At 34.8% G+C, this 18,460-nt stretch overlaps 1 protein-coding gene across 2 annotated transcripts in view; it reads right to left on the reverse strand.

The window, feature by feature from the left end:
- The window catches only part of LOC131666594 (prohibitin-2), a 314,863-nt gene that overhangs the window by 115,403 nt on the left and 181,000 nt on the right, over nucleotides 1-18,460 (reverse strand). For both annotated transcript variants that reach the window (XM_058939413.1, XM_058939403.1), the window contains exon 4: nucleotides 10,279-10,356. In XM_058939413.1, the coding sequence (XP_058795396.1) occupies nucleotides 10,279-10,356 (78 nt within the window). The remainder of the gene's footprint in view (nucleotides 1-10,278; nucleotides 10,357-18,460) is intronic.

Consider the following 18,460-nt stretch of genomic DNA (forward strand, 5'->3'; position numbering starts at 1 on the left):
CTTTGCGGCACAGTGGGAATACGTATTCCCACCTTTTTTCATAGCATTTTTTGCAAATTTAGAATAGTTTTTGATGAATTTACCCTGAGTTTTTTGTTGTTTTACGATTATAGGATGATATACAATTGAAATTTACGTCAATTAGTGCCACAACTTTTATTAATTTGTTAATATTGTTAAACAAAGACGAAAAAACAGCCCTATTTATAAACAAAATTCATTATTGAAGAAACTTTCAGTTATAATTTTACAAAAAATTATACAAAGGAGTTTTTAGGATCGCTAATCACGATTCTGAACTCAGAATTTTGAAATTTAAAATGTCGGATCCAAGATGGCGGCATAAATTCAGTGTATATTTTTTATTTCATTGAAAATTTTTATACAAGGGTTTTTGGGATCGCTGATCACGATTCTGAACTCAGAATTCCGAAATTTAAAATGGCGGATCCAAGATGGCGGCATAAATTCAGTGTATATTTTTTATTTCATTGAAAATTTTTATACAAGGGTTTTTGGGATCGCTGATCACGATTCTGAACTCAGAATTCCGAAATTTAAAATGGCGGATCCAAGATGGCGGTAAAAATTTGGTGTATATTTTTTAATTTATTGAAAATTAGTATACAAGGGTTTTTGGGATCGCTGATTACGATTCTGAATCCAGAATTTCGAAATTAAAAATGATGAATCCAAGATTAGATTGATTTTTTTTTGTATTTTTGTTTTTTTTTTGTTTTTTTTTCACTTTTTTATTTTTATCTTCTCACCTTCAATTTTTTAATTATCTTAGCTTTCTAATTCATTTCAATCTTTCATGAATGATACTTCAAAAAGCAATTTCTGTCTACTTGTAAACATAATAGTTGCACGTACTACATGACCATTTAGTTCGCACATCTCTTGTTTTTGTACTGCAGTGAGCGCATCTCCTATAATTACACAGGTCTGCAAAATCAGAATTTTGATTGTTATAGAAATGCCATAGGTCATTTCCGAAGTAATTTTTGGCGTAGAAAACGAATCCGGAGTCCAAATTGCTCCATCACGTCAGGATTTTGAGATATCCTAACCTAAAAATGCGAAAATAGTGGTTTTTTGCTATTTTTGAGGCTATGTAGCACCGCGGCATTCTCATTAATCAGAAAAAAACCAACGACACCTTAAAGTATAAGTCTGACACTTTCAAATACCGTTGAGTTTGCTCAAATAGCTCATTTCTGCATCAAAATATTCCATCTTGAATTTTTCAAGTTTCATGAATTTATTGTTTACTTCGTTGGTAAACTCACATAGTTCTGGAGAAAAAGTGTTTGACTAATCGCCTTTCTTTTAAAAAATAAACAACTTAACCTCAGATAGGCTAACATGACTTAACCCTCAAGTATTTTATCCAAATACATCTTATGAACCTTCATAAACCACCCCTACAAACCCCCAAGCAAGCTAACCCACCTAACCCTGGGTAGAGCGAGTTTTATCGACTGGTTTCCTTGAAAAAGTTGATACCACAATCACAAATAAAATGAGCAGACTCAATTCTGATGGATCGTATCTCCACATACCTTCACACACCCTCACTACCCCTATAAACCACCCCTACCAACCCCCAAGCAGACTAACCCACCTAACCCTGGGTAGAGCGAGTTCAATCAACATTTTACATTTAAGCAAACTAAAATATCAATCATATGTAGACTAACACTGTTTAACGTCTTCATAAAGGGATGCAGGATTAACGTGAGTCCCCTCGCCTCTCACGAATCGGGGTGCTGGATTTACGTGAGTCCCCTCGCCTCTCACGAATCGGGGTGCTGGATTTACGTGAGTCCCCTCGCCTCTCACGAATCGGGGTGCTGGATTTACGTGAGTCCCCTCGTCTCTCACGAATCGGGGTGCTGGATTTACGTGAGTCTGGATTTACGGGGTGCTGGATTTACGTGAGAACTGGTATCTTAGATTTTTGATTGCTTTTTTGTTGCTTACGAATCGGAATCTTTGATTTTTGTGTGGCCTTTTGCTGATCACTGTCGTCATCTTTGTGAAACCGTTTTTTCTTTTCTTCTAGTGTTCTTGTATTGGATCGTCTTTTGTGTTTGGCATTTGGCTCATCACGTTGAAGACACCAGCAATAGTCTGCCAACATAGATGGAGACCATTTTCCCTGATAGCGACGTTCCATTTCTTTTATATCTTGATGAAAACGTTCTCCTTGTTCTTCACTTTCATCACCTAAATTCTTTGGGAACCAGTTCAAATGAGAATGCAAAAAGTGTAATTTAATACTCATGTTGCAACCTAGTTTATTATAGTTAACTAGCATGTCTTTTACTAAATTTTCATAATCATTTTCTTTGTTATTTCCTAAAAATCCTTTAACAACTTTTTTGAAGCTGGTCCAAGCATTCTTTTCAACGGAGGTCATCACATTTTCAAATTCAATTGTTTTCATCAGTTTACGTATTTGGGGCCCAACAAAAATACCTTCTTTTATTTTTGCATCACTTAAACCGGGAAATGTGTGTACAAGATACTTAAAACAAGCACCATCTTTATCAAGAGCCTTCACGAATAGCTTCATGAGTCCTAGTTTAATATGAAGGGGTGGGGGGTAGTAAAATTTGTTTGCTATCAACTAAAGGGTTTTCAAGAACGTTTGGATCTCCAGCTTTAAGAGAGTTACATCTAGGCCAACTGTTTTGGATATAATGCTGATCCTTATCTCTGCTATCCCACAAATAAAGCACGGATATTTTGTATATCCTGATTGAAGTCCAAGTATCATCGATATGATTTTCAAATCCCCACAGATCTTCCATTTATGCTGTTTGTAATCAATTGCATTCAGGATAGTTTTTACATTATCATAAGATTCTTTCAAATATACGGAATGAGCAATAGGTATAGAAGCATATTTATTTGTGTTATGCAACAAAACTGCTTTTAAACTCCTCTTAGATGAGCCAATAAATAATCTCCAATCTTCAGGATTATAAGTTAGTTTAAAGTTTTGCATTAAGCCTTTCATATTACTGCAATAGACGTAGTTATCGCCTTGAGAAAAAAATTCTATTAAAGATTTTACTCGATGTCTATACCACGCAAAAGTTGTTCCAGAAGTTAAAAGATTTCTTTCCTTCAGTCGTGAACCAAGTAGCTCGGACTTATCTTTAGGTAAATCCAAATCTCTAACTAAATCATTTAGTGCAGCTTGATCAAAGAGAATAGGATCAGAGTCACAAAAATCTGCATCATATAAATCACTTTTATCGAGGATTTCATCATCTTTAACTTTTTGCTGTAAGAGAGGAGGAATCGCAGGTTTATCATGAGAATCATAAGAAATGGTTTTTGTTACACTCAAGACATTGGGGTATTCTATTTTATGTGCATTTTTACTGTTAAATCCAATAGTTTTAGTCAAGCAGAAATAACATTCATCATGATTAGATTGTTCTCGCCAAATCATAGGTGTTTTGAAAGGCATTGGTGTTGTCGTGCTCGTAGCATTATTCCAACGATTTAAAGATGCAACGCATGACTTACATGCAACATGTGGAGCCCACGGCTTATCTTGATGAGAAATTGGCATATTAAAGTAAGTTTCATATTGAGTTTTAATAGATTCATTGATACCTACTTTTTTGTTCTCAAACGTAAAACGGCCACAAATATAGCGAAATTGATCAGGGTCATTAGAACACTTACGAGATCCCATTGTTTAAATAAAGTAGCCGTTATAACGGCTGATTTGTGGACAAGCAACCAAATTATTACCAAAATTTATTAAATTACGATAGAAGTATATAGCTTCACAAGTTGTTAGCACCAGGTTAAGGTGACTCTATCAATAAAAATAAAAAAATAACAATATTGATTACAGCATAAATTTTTTTTACTCATTTAAGAATTTAAGCTTGATAGGTATTATCAAAAAAGTTAGTTATAGCAGTTCACGTTATAGTTTTTATAAGATTAAAATAAAGTACTTAACACTCGTCATTTTCATTAATCATAAATTGTATGAACTTGAATACGAATTTTGTTTAATAATCCCATGAAAATACGGTTACGAAAGAATTTGGAAACGAAGATTTAGTAATGAAAATACAAAAGTTTACAGAAATACACAGACACATAAACTGAATAACAATATATCACTAATTTCACTAATTTAGGATACTCAAAGGTATTTTAGGATGTTGAACTTTGAGTCATTTTGGCTTTTAAAAACTTTTGAATAAAAAAAAAAGTCGATTCAAGATTTAAAACTAGAATCACATCTTAAGTATAAATCTACAACTAGATAAACTGCAAAAATATCGGATTTGCTAAATAACAAAATTAGGTTTTTTTTCGAAAAAAAAAAATTTACCAACTTTTTTTACCTAGGGTAGGTGGGTTCACCTATTTGAGTATAGAAGTATAAGTATAGCAGTTACAAGGGTTTTAAGGGTATGTGATAATGAAGTCTATAAAGCTTAAAATAGGGTAGTCCATCAGTGATGGAGAATTCGGTTTGCTTATAGAAAAGTAGTTGGTGTACCCAGGGTTAGGTGGGCTAGTCTGTTTGATGTGCTAGGGTGGTTTATGAGGGTTCATAAGATGTATTTGGATTAAATACTTGAGGGTTAAGTCATGTTAGCCTATCTGAGGTTAAGTTGTTTATTTTTTAAAAGAAAGGCGATTAGTCAAACACTTTTTCTCCAGAACTATGTGAGTTTACCAACGAAGTAAACAATAAATTCATGAAACTTGAAAAATTCAAGATGGAATATTTTGATGCAGAAATGAGCTATTTGAGCAAACTCAACGGTATTTGAAAGTATCAGACTTATACTTTAAGGTGTCGTTGGTTTTTTTCTGATTAATGAGAATGCCGCGGTGCTACATGGCCTCAAAAATAGCAAAAAACCACTATTTTCGCATTTTTAGGTTAGGATATCTCAAAATCCTGACGTGATGGAGCAATTTGGACTCCGGATTCGTTTTCTACGCCAAAAATTACTTCGATAATGACCTATGGCTTTTCTATAACAAAATCTTGCAGACCTGTGTTATCAATGGATGTTGGCAAATGAGCAGATAGAGAGCGTCTTTTTTCAACAGAAACTTGTGGTTTGTGAAGATTGGTTTGTGTAGGTTGTCGCTTTCTTCCTTTTTTAGTTGGAATTTTGTGAGAAACCAATCGATCCACTAAAAGTAGTCTGAACTTCTTCAATATTATAGGATTATCAGCGTTTATTTTTGAAAATATGATGAATGAATTTGTAATAGTTAGATCAATGAAATGCCAGATTAATCTGTGCCACCACTTTTTGGACTTTCGATCTATGTTATATGTAGATAACAAACGATTAGCGTTATCGACAAATCCCATGTATTTGTTGTAATCAGAGCACATGACTGGACAATCTACCTGCACTCGTGTGCCATCTTTCTGTGTTCGATTTACTGTTGTCACTTCGGATGGATCATGGTAATTTGACAGGAAACAAACACATTTCTTATCCATCCATTTTATCCAAGTAATACCAGTATCAGACGTTCGAAAATCGTATTGTTCATGTTTCATTTGTTTGACAAGCATTACAGATTTAGCTAACCCAGTACGATTGGAACGTACAGTTCCACAAGCAAATATTTTGTCTTCTTTCAGCGAAATTAATAGATCGATACCAGTGAAGAAATTGTCGAAGTACACATGGTGATTTTTACCAACAAGTTCACGCGTCAAATCTTTGACAACTCGTGCTCCTAACTGTTTCTCAGAACTTTCGATTTTGCCAGTATTAACTTGAAATTCACATACGTAACTGGACTCATCCGCACGAACCCAACATTTATATCCTCGTTTTATTGGTTTTGCTGGCAAGTATTGCTTCAAGCTACTTCGACCTTTGAATTTTATCATGGATTCATCGATAGATTGATATTTGCTTGGTTTCCAGCAAGTTTTGAATGTTTCTTGAAGTCTAACCAGCAATGGTCTCAATTTATACAATTTATCATAATTAGGCTCACCTTTTTTAGGTTCTGTGCTGTTGTCGGATATATGTAAATTACCTAATATGAATCCGAAACGAACAACCGGCATTAGCGAGCTTATATATACTTTGGGTCACTCGACCAATAGTCGCGATAAGAAGGCAGTTTTTTTATTCCCATCAGAATATTAATTCCTAGAAAAATCAGTAACTCTTCTTTTTTGATCAATTGCTTTTCTTGAGTTTTCTCCTGTGTATATTTATTTGTTTGCTGAACTAGTAAATCCAGCATGTCATCAGGAACAAGACACAAAAAAATATCTAGTGGAGATTTTACGTTTTCGGGGATATTTGGTCCGAAATCAGCAGTGAATTGATCATCATCTCTATTTTTTCCTTTTTTCTTCCATACTTCATTACCAGAGCGTTCTCCTTGATCTTCATCTGAATTGTTCTCCTCTTGTTCTGAATCAACAAGTCCATCTACTGACTCCGTGTCGCTAGGAATATCAGCGATTTCCATTTTGTATGAGATACGTTAATATTTGTTATTATAAAAAAACTCGACTACTTGATAAAAAAAATTTTTAATGCTACAGGATCGGTACAAGCTATTACGAAAATTGCAACTCACAACAGATTTTAGTGTATTATACTACAATGATCCGTACGAATCTATTTTATCGCTCTAAAATTGTTTTTCCATTGGTCTCCAATAGATGACTTGAAATGTTCGATGTGCTATACAACTGAAAGAATTTTTAACACTCGCTATATTTTTACTCTTATGTATACGTATATAATTTCACGATTATTGAAGTCAAGTAAGTTTGGTAATGATTTATCCTCTGATTTACTGAATTGGCATTGGATCTAATGGAGTACCAGCATACAGAAATTACAACATTTGAACAGATGACGGTTTGTTACAGCCTCTATTGATGGAAGGAGTTGACTTTTAAAAATATGGAATTTCAGAACTTTCCGCAGAAAGAAAGGAAATTTTCGAAAAAATATGATCACCCATCCCGAAAACCTCTACATGCACATTTTCAGAGGAAAATCTGAAATATTGATATTTGCTGTAGTCTTGGATTCGTTATTACGAATTTCGGAAATTTGAGTTTAAATTCATAATTAGGTAAAAACCCTTGTATATCAATTTTCAATAAAATAAAAGAAAATAACCGAAAATTTTTGCCGCCATCTTGGATCCGCCATTCTAAATTTTGAAATTCTGAGTTCAGAATCGTGATCAGCGATCCCAAAAACACTTGTAACCAATTTATACGAAAACTGGTTTCTCTGAAAAATGTATGCCGCAAAGGGTTAATGACCTTTTGCTATCTTTCAGACAGCATCATAATCCCACGTTCATAAAACATCTGATTTTTATTAGCAAAAAACTGAATCAGGTACGATTTGACATCATCATTATTGAATTTTTTATTATTCAAGGAGTTTTGTAAAGATCGAAACAAAAAGTAATCAGATGGTGCAAGGTCAGGATTATATGGTGGATGTGGCAAAACATTCCAACCAAGCTCCAATAATTTTTGCCGCGTGACCAGAGATGTGTGTGGCCTTGCATTGTCATGATGGAATACAACACTTTCGATTTGTCTATTCAGGCAGCATTTCTTCAACTACATTCTTTGATTTCGTTAGTTGTTCAATATAGACATCAGAATTGATCGTTAGGTTGGGTGGTAAGAGTTCAAAGTAGACAATTTCTTTGTAATCCCACCAAACGGATAACAAAACTTTCTTTTGATGAATATCAGCTTTTGATGTTGTTTGAGTTGGTTTACCTGGCCTGCTCCACGATCTTTTCGGCTTGATATTATTTGTTTATAATCCATTTTTCATCGCCAGTTATCAGTCGTTTTAAAAATGGATCATTTTCATTACGTTTCTTTAGCATATCACAGCTGTTAATGCGTTGCGTTAAATGCGTTTCTTTCAGTTAGTGAAGAATCCATGTATCGAGTTTTTGAACATAGCCAAGTTGTTTTAAGTGATTTTCAATGCATGTATGTGATACATGAAGCTTCTCTGCAATCTCACGTGTTGTACTGTGACGATCCGAATCGATTATTGTTTTTATTAGGTCATCAACTTCAACTGGACAACCAGAGCGTTTTTTATCTTTGAGTGAAAAATCACCAGAACGAAATTTGGCAAACCAATTTTGACACTGCCGTTCTTTTAAGGCTTCGTCACCATAAACAGCACATAACTTTTTATGAGCTTGCGATGCGTTTTTCCCTTTGCGGAAATAAAAAAGCAAAATATGACGAAAATGTTCTTTTTGATTTTCCATTTTTCAACGAACACCAAACGAAAACTACAAAAACGATCAAAAAAATTTTTTTACTGATTGACAGCTGAATTGCCAGGTATCAAATAACAAAATGTGTTTTACATTTGTACTAGATCTGCAAACCTAAAAATTCAACTAAAGCCATCTATGAGTAAAATCTGCAATTACTTAGTTGCCATCCCAATATACGATATAGGCAACAAAAAGCACACGATTAGATCTATAATCACTACATGAAGTATGTAAAGTTTAGTGTTCTACAATAATATAATTTATTGATCGTAATTTGAATTAATCTTTCAGAGAATTTTTGTAATATATCGTGATATGAGTAAAAGTTCATCGGTTTTTGTTAAAAAATGGGTGCAATCACTATTGTTATTCATCAATTTATATGGATGTATGTAGTTATAACCTCACTGAGGATAAATTGAACATATTCATTGGCATAATTATACACACCATTTACAATAGAAGGCTATCTCAAAGAGACTATTGGTCTACTGATCCTATGTTGAAATCAGAAGTGGTAATATCAGCAATGTCGAGACATGAATTTGAAAAAATAAAATCGTCTATAAAATACTCAATGCCTGAAGATCAGGACGATAAGTGAACATGCGTTATTTTCCAACGCTTGATACAATCATCCACAACTAATGCTACTGTTTTGTACAACATGTGCAACAAAAATAGTCGAAAAGTTGGTACAAAAGAATTTGCTCTCGAGATTAGTCGACAATATTTATCAAAGAAAAAGAAGTACCATTCACTAAAAACTTGTTGAACAAAGAAAAATTGTAATGAAGGAAAATGCGCAGTTAGAAGTAACAAGATTTGTGAGGACTGCAATTTATGTTTCTGTGTCCAATGTTTCAATAAAACTCATTTGTCATAGTGGCTGATGATAAAAAAATTACATAAAAAATTTTAAAAAATTAAAAAAAATTACAATTTGAAAAAAAAAAACAAAAAAAAATGAGATTCTCGGTAACGTCTACCTCCTCGTGGAGACAATTGTGCAACATTTAGATAATATAAATGGCTGAAGACGTTTTTATTTTTGGTAAACAAAATATTTGTTTAGCAAATTTTAACATTTTTTTTCTCGAAAAGTATACTCTTTAGGAACATTTTTCTGAGAATAGAAATGTCTTAAAACCAAACAAAGAATGCTCTCAAATTTTTTCAGAATTTTCTGACATAATTTTTAAATTTTCAATTCAGAGACTTCCGAAATCCCAAAATTTTCTCGGATGATTCTGAAAAAATTTGAGAGTATTTTATAACTAATTCTAAGACATTTTTGTTCTTTGAAAATTTTCATGAAAATCTATAGTATTCGAGAAAAAAATTTGTAAAGTTTTAGATAAAAAATTTTCTCTTCGGCCGCCATTTTGTTTATACGAAAAATTTTCATATCCGGAGAACCATACTAACTTGTAGTTAAAACCTCGAGGCCGCGATCTATAAGGGTTTTAGGCATTAAAAAAATGCTTAGGGAACGAAAAGTCGATTAAAAACAAAAAATGAAATCAGAAAATCATGTTTTTTTATTTATTTTTGATTTTTGGACCGTAAAAGTTTTTCAGCGATAATTTTAACCATCATTATTGGAAAGAGGACACTCGAAAACATAAGAAACAATGGTTCATGAATTTTTTCCACGAGAATTCATGACATGAGAATAGTTCAAACTCAGGTCTCGAAAAACCGTCCTGTGAGCGTTAATGGGTTAAACAACATAAGTTATTTTTGCTCATTAGAATCTCCAAGTTTTCACGTAAAGGCTTTAAATAATGTAATAAGTAACAGAAAAATTTTAAATAAAGAGCGCGCAATGCCCACTCAATAACACTAGTAATATATAAATATTTAAACAACATTTCGTTTTGAACGAAGTGTTAAAGGAAAATTTTTTAAATATTTTTAAACTAACTTCTGCGATGTTATTTTTACAATACTTACCGTGCGTGAAATAGCTTGTGCTGCTCGAATTTTACGTAGTTTCAAATAGCCAGGATTTTGGCTCACAGCTATTCCTAAGTAAAACGTGGTTAAGAAAAAACTAAACAGATACATATCTTTAATATAGTTATTGATAGTATTAAATTATATTACATTTGAACTTAGTCTTACGATTTCTCGCGAATTATCATTATACTTTTTATTCATATAAAATTTATATTTTTAGGACACATACATTAATCTATAAACGTATGATTACAAAACTATTAGATTGTCAAACGATGAAAAAGTCTCTTACAATAAGATTGAATAATTACATACAAAAATAAGTAATTCTGTAAATCAAATATTATAATTGAACTAAGCATTTTATTAAATAGTAATTGTCCTGTCCAGAAGATACCATATACGAGTATAGGGTGTCCTAGACCACCCGTCCACCCTTTCTAGTTTTTCAAAAACGCATTTTCAGAAAAATAAAACATACAAAATTTCAGTAAATCATTCAAGGATTTCAACGGTAACCTTTAATTTAACCTTGGAAATGATTTTCAAGGGCATCTCGAGGTTAACTTGGTCTTTTAAATAGGAACCCCTACTTTTGACATTGAATTCTTAAAGAGCACGAAAATTTGAGTCAAAAGTATTTTTATAATTTTTTTTATTAAGGGCACAGTTTCCGAGAAAAAAATCCATTAACATTTGCAATTGAACATGTGAAACCTTTCAGATAATTGTAATCCATCGGTTTCACGAGTTAAATTACAAATGTTAATGAACTTTTGGTAACTATGAAACTTGAATATCCATTCGAATAACGTGGCTTAAAGTCGATACCTTAAAGAAGAAAAAAATATCCATTAATTTAAGTTTGCATTACTTTTCATTACTTGGTTCAGTGGTTATTAGTCACGGAGTGAATATTGAATTGACTGAGTGAATTTCAGTTGTGTAGTATCTGAAACGTCATTGACCCATTTTGATTTTATACCTGCAGGTAAGATTTAATTAATTTAATACCAAATTATTTGCAACATTTCAGATAATTGCAAGCCATCAGTTTCACGAGTTAAATTGTAAATGTTAATGAATTTTTGTCTCGGAAACTGTGCCCATAATAAAAAAAATTATAAAAACACTTTTGAATTCAAACTTTCGTGCTCTTTAAGAATTCAAGGTCAAAAGTAGGGGTTCCTATTTAAAAAAACCAAGTTGACCTTGAGATGCCCTTAAAATCATTTCCAAGGTCAAATTAAAGGTTACCGTTGAAATCCTTGAATGATTTACTGAAATTTTGTATGTTTTATTTTTCTGAAAATGCGTTTTTGGAAAACTAGAAGGGATGGACGGGTGGTCTGGGATACCTTGTATATACACAGGATGGACCATTTTAATCTACCTAGTAAGTTTTCTCGGAAACTATGGGAGTTAGTGATAAACGGTTCAGATGAAAGTTTCTCAACTTTGAGAGGGACATATCTTATATGATTTTGCCTTTGGTCTTGGCGATCATGTTGAAGATCATTTCAAAGTCAACTTTTTAGATTAAGTTTGCAATTTTATGTTTTTTTTATTTGAGATTTCTATATGTGGAAAAATCCACGGAACTGCAATTTTTTTTTGAAAATACAATTGATTTTTTTTTTGGAAACGTACTTATTAAACCTATTTAGTCATGATTCTAAAAGCTTTCAAGTTTAAAATATGCCCGCGTAATTCATTTTTATTAACTGCTCACTGAGTTATTTTAGAAAAATTAATAAAATAAATTTTTTGAAAAAACGATAAATTTCTTACAATTGCATTTTCATTTAAGTAAAATCCTAGCCAACTAAATGATATTTTAATATCTAAAAATGGTATGCAATGTCTCGAAAACTTTTAAAAATAAAATTATTGAAAAATTGCATTGTTTTCAAGCGGCACTTTGATATGTTTTTCTATTTCCGACGATAACTTTTTGCGGGAGTTAAAAATCATTATGATAAATAAATTAACTCGAAAATGTGAAGATATCTTGCTCACAAGTGAAATGATGCCTGCATACTTTGTTTTATAAAGAAAACTGTTGTTCTGAGATAGATAACTGAGTGACAAAAAAATTCGAAGTTCCGTCGATTTCCCCATATATCGTCGCGTTTATATAAGCTAAAAGCGTTAACATAGGGCAGATTCTTTGATACATTCTGTAATGGGATACAATTAATTGAAGTTGTTTTCTATTATGGTTAGACGTTGTTATGGAATTACTTATTTTGATTCCTATCCAGTTATAACAATTTTGCAACCGTCTGTCTTTGTTGAAATTCATCTAGATTGGCGCCTTTTGAAGTGCCCTTGAACGTTGAATTGAGTTTTAATAAAATTAGGATTCTTATCATACTGCAGTTCGCAAAAGATTCTAGCGATATCGCTGATGAAATCTACGAACTTTATATTAACGTCCCGATTAATTCGGTGGCGTTGCTTAATGTTGGAGAGGTGTTGGTAACAGAGGTTTCAGACCTATTGGCAATGTCGCCCATTCGCATAAATGTGTCGCCAAGCATTCCCACGTATTGTGTGTGCTCGGCTTCAAGGGCAATGTTTATGGCGGTTACGGCTGACAAATAAGCAATTGTATTTTTTGACGACTCTATAAGTTGATGACTATTAGAGAAGTATGCGTCCGTGGCTTTGTAATTGCTGGCCGTTGCGACGACGCGCGAAGCTGAAGCTACATTGTCGGCAGTTACGACCATGGCTGCGACCTTGGTCGCGATAATTCTTCCGATTACGGCTATGATTTGATCCACGATTTGATCGAAATAAGTCTGTGGAACAGCCACATGAGTAGTCATCACGGAAGCCTACTTTTCAGACCTCGAGGAAACGTATTTTTCAGACGGTTTAAAGAAGTTGGAGCATCGCTGGGCCAAGTGTATCGAACTAAAAAGAGACTATGTTGAAAAATAAAAGGCCACTTTTCCAAAAATTTTCGTTTTTCTTTAGTAGGCTAAGTACTTATCGGACCACCCTCGCAGTTATTCGTTCAATAATCAAACATGCCAAAAAGTTGTGACGAAGAATGGAGGTTGTGACGAGTGCAGGCCGTGTGCCGGTCTCTCGTCTGCGTTTCTCTCTCCTTCACTCGGCAAGGCGTGTTGGCCAACGTTAGGCGTATTAAAGTATGCGCCTAACACTTGGTCTTTTTGTTTCAGCGCCAAGGATGGGCCAGCGCAGTTGAGCGCAGGAAAAAGTTGAGGAGCGCGGAGAGAGTGAGAAAGAGAGAGAGAGAGAGAGAGAGAGTACTAGGCCCATGCAGGGATAGGCAGGCGCGCGACGCGTGACCCATAAGCGGTGCGTCGCGTGCCACCTAACTAATAGGTCAAGGTAGGGAGAGAAGCGAGCGCCGCTGAGCGGCTGCGAGACGAGCGCGAGAATAAGTGCGTGCGAGAGTCCAAGCCTTGTCCTGCTAGAGTGCAGAGTGTGCAGTATTGGGATAGCTGAAGGGAAAGCCAACCCTACCGGCAACAGTTTTATCTGCGACTACAGCCAGCCCCACCTGCAAGGAGAGTCAACGTCGCCTGCAGATACTTGGTCACCGACAGTAACCAGCAGCTAGCAACGATCTGACCAGCAACGACGACCGGTACTTCCTGCAGCAGCACATCGCTCGAAATTCTCGACGTTGCGAGAAGCAGTGAATAAAGGTTAAGCCTTCTTTTCTTCTTTCTCTCTACACTCTCTCTCTCTGGTGATGTGACGACCGGTGTGCGTTGAATAAGATAGCCAGGCATTCACGTGCCGGCTATCTAAAGGTTCGCGCTTAAGTTTAATTTATAGTAGTGTAAGTCGCGACCGGCGAATTGTCCAGGCGCCCACGTGCCGGGCAATTCATCCGGTATATGTTGGCGTAATTTTTAAGTTAGTTTGTAATACGTTAAGTGCGCGATTCGGTATTAGGATGAAATGCGAATATTTATTTGTGATTATTATAAGTAGTTTACTGTTCCATTTTGTAGTTAGTTGGTCAATAATTTAGACTATGTTATGCGCGCGTATGTTTAGTGTGAATCATGATTAATAATAATAGGTTGTAAGTTTAATTTGATTCATGTCATTGTATAACTTATTTATGACCTATCCTCTCTTTTCTCCCTCAATTACCTTGAGCGAAAGTGCCTCACTTACCCCGCAAAATAATTGGTGACAAGGAAGAGAGATTTTTGTCACAAGGTAGAAAAAAAATATATACTGGGTATTCTACCGATTCCTAGATAGCAGATTGAGCTCTTCCTTATTTATTACTTGCCGCTTTGAGCACCACTGAAATTTTAGCTGGAGGGACTGCTGAAATAGTAGAAGTGCTGAACAATACTAAAGTCGTTAAAAATGCATTGAATCAGGCTCATAGAGACAACAAAACTATGGAAGCTAATGCTATAGACAAACGTATTTATCTGAAGACTCATAGTAAGGTTATGATCTCCATCTCAAGTCATATATCAGTGGAAAAGGTTTAAGAAAAAAAAAACTTAGAAATAGCTTTGCTAAATACGCTCTCACTGATCTTAATCACATTTTCCTAATATTTTTATGCGAAGAGATAATTGGGGTAAAGCGGAAAATTTTTTAAAAACTATAAAAAATTCTAGAGAGCACAAATATACGTCTGTACGCGTCAGTATACTATAAAGTTTTATTTGTGGTCATTACAAATACATGTCAGTAAAGTATGACAAATACTCGTATTTTTGATAACACAGGCCGACAAAAAATTTTACCAAGAACCCGAGTATAGTTTTCCGAAGGTTTTTTGCGCGCTGAATCCGAATCCGAGGTCAGAATTACTCTGGTGGCTCCGGTTTTCGAGATATCCTAACCTTAAAATGCAAAAAACGCGATTTTTGCCTATATTTGAGGTTATGTAGCAAAGAAAAGAAATTTTTTTTCAAAAAACTGTATACATCAAATTAAAGTATGAGTTTTTTTCTTTCAAATGCCGTTGAGTATGCTCGGATATCTTTTTTTTTCACGAAGTTACACAAATTTGAAAATTTCAAATTTTATGAATCTAAAAAGCACCACACCATTCAGCCCAAGCTATCTTACAAGTAACCATATTAAAGAGCCACTCACCAATTTAAAGCAAACTTGGAAATATGACAAAACACTAAAAAAGATGGCAGATTCAAGATGGTGGATGAAAATCATAGAATTAGCATATTTTTGGTTGGAAATTAGTACTCGGGGGTTTTCGAGGTCGCTGAGTTCGAATATACTACTAAAATTTCGTTTTTTCAAATCCAAGATGGCGAACGCCAGATAGCGAATTCAAAATGGTGGAGGATATTTTTTTGAAAACAATATTTCGCTCGAAAAATAGTAACTTGAAGGGTTTCCAAAACCCCCGAGAATGAGTTTTTTTTACCGAAAAGCAGTTGATTAATCTTGCTTTATCCAGGGTCATGTGGGTGTGCCTGCTTAGGAGTTGGTAGGGGTGGTTTTAAAGGGTTCAGCAAGTATTTGGGGATGAGGCTTATCTAGGTCGAGATTAGTACGCATACCTGTGATTGGAAAATGAGTTTTTTTTATCGAAAAGCAGTTAATTAAACTTGCTCTTCCCAGGGTTATATGGGTGAGCCTGTTTAGGGGTTGGCAGGGGTGGTTCTACCCGTAAGAGAGCATTTTGTAAATAGAAGCACGATGCTCACAATATTTTTTAGTGTTTTGTCATATTTCCAAGTTTGGTTTAAATTGGTGAGTGGCTCTTTAATATGGTTACTTGTTAGATAGCTTGGGCTGAATGGTGTGGTGCTTTTTAAATTCATAAAATTTGAAATTTTCAAATTTGTGTAACTTCGTGAAAAAAAAAGATATCCAAGCATACTCAACGGCATTTGAAAGAAGAAAACTCATAATTTAATTTGATGTATACAGTTTTTTGAAAAAAAATTTCTTTTCTTTGCTACATAACCTCAAATATAGGCAAAAACCGCGTTTTTTGCACTTTAAGGTTAGGATATCTCGAAAACCGGAGCCACCAGAGTAATTCTGACCTCGGATTCGGATTCAGCGCGCAAAAAACCTTCGGAAAACTATACTCGGGTTCTTGGTAAAATATTTTTGTCAAATTCTGTCGGCCTGTGTAATTTACCCAGAAAGTGACATTTCCAACTCTACTGTATTTCCCATTTTACTCCACTTACCTCTAACATTTTATCGATTAAAGGTTCTCACTATCATGAATCGGCTGTTGTGAATTTAGATGGCAAAACTAAACCGGGTAGTTATAGGATAGCATATAAAAAAAAAGTTATAAAGTCATATACTATGATAGTTTTAACAATTTTCAATCGCTTATAGACTTATTACTGACCAATTCCATCTCAAATCTTGCAGGCCATAGGGGTGAAAATTCGGATCGATTTGTAATTCAAGTATGTCATTTTACTTACAAATAAGGATACACGTGTTTTTTTTATTTTTCGATTCTACGAAAATTGCTCCATCGACAAATTCCCAACTAGAATGAGAATCGCAAAGCCTATTCTGTTAATCTTCAGATTACTATACCGTCGATATTTTTCGACCTCGGAAACTAGGGTTGACAGTTATTGTCGAGAATTCTTTACTCTACACGATTACGTAATCAAAATAAAAAATTATCTTAACTGGCAGGAAAAACTTCGTTTTTCCGAAAAATTACCAAACTTATTTTCTCAAAACTTTATTTCTTGCTGAAAATATTATACGTAATACGAGGGTGGTCCGATAAGTACTTAGCCTAAAACAAAAACGAAAATTTTGGAAAAGTGGCGTTTTATTTTTCAACATAGTCTCCTTTTAGTTCGATACACTTGGCCCAGCGATGTTCCAACTTCTTTAACCCGTCTGAAAAATACGTTTCCTCGAGGTCTGAAAAGTAGGCTTCCGTGGCAAGGATTACCTCCTCATTCGACTCAATTTCTGCTCGGCGAGTGACTTTTTCAAGTTTGGAAACAAAAAGAAGTCGCACGGGGCTAAATCTGGAGAATACGGTGGATGGGGCAGCAGTTCGTAGCCTAATTCGACCAATTTGGCCATGGCGACGGCGGAGGTGTGAGTCGGTGCGTTGCCATGGTGGAAGAGCACTTTTTTCTTCGCCAAATGGGGCCGTTTTTTTTTGCAATTCGACGTCGAATCGGCCCAATAATTCGGCGTAGTATAGCCCTGTGACCGTTTTGCCCCTCTCCAGGTAGTCGATGTAGATCACACCTTGTGAATCCCAGAAAAAGGTGGCCTTCACCTTTCCGGCCGATGGGGAAGTTTTCGCCTTCTTCGGAGCACTTTCGCCGGGTAAAGTCCACTGTTTCGACTGTTCCTTGGTCTCTAGTGTATATCAGTGGATCCATGTTTCGTCGACTGTCACGAAACGACGCAGAAACTCCTTCGGATTGCGCTTAAACAGCGTCAGACATTGCTCTGAAGTTGTCTCGCGGTTGCGCTTGTTGTCCGGAGTGAGCAAACGCGGCACCCATCGCGCCGACAGCTTTCCCATGCCCAAAATACTGCTCTTTTTCCATTTTTCAAAAATCAACGGACACACTTGCTTTCACACACTCTCAAAACTAAACTACAACTCCGATCCGACTGAAATCTTGACAGTAACCATCGAGAAGGTTGTACTACGTGATAGAATATTTCTTTTGAGAGAGTGGCGCCATCGGGCGGTGAGGCTAAGTACTTATCGGACCACCCTCGTACCTATTTACTATATCTAACAGTTCATGTAAAACTGGCTTGGAGTTTTTTTGTTGCGACGAAGAAAAACATTGATTTTCTTTTTTTTCTTGTTATTTTTGATTGGACAAGATTTTTTGATGAATAAATAAGAATTAGTAAATTCAGTGAATATCAATTTATTAAATAATACACACAACTTACCATTACATATAACAAATGATCAATTATCAACAATTTTAAAACTAATAATTAGGATTTTTATCTAACTAACGATGTTTTGACTTTTGGTATTTGCGTTTTTTCATTCTAGTTGATTTTTTCGTTTTATTCTTTCTAATTGCCAATACTCTAACTTTTGTTTTCCTTCTGTTACTAAGCTCTTTCTTGTCTTTTAACACCTGGGTTGCTTTCAAAGACACGATGTTAATTAATTATTATTAATATCACAGTGCGGATTTTGCACGAAACACTTTTA

Source organism: Phymastichus coffea, unplaced genomic scaffold (genome assembly GCF_024137745.1).
Source record: "Phymastichus coffea isolate CEN01 unplaced genomic scaffold, Cenicafe_Pcof_1.1 PCOF00004, whole genome shotgun sequence".
Lineage (NCBI taxonomy): Eukaryota > Metazoa > Arthropoda > Insecta > Hymenoptera > Eulophidae > Phymastichus > Phymastichus coffea.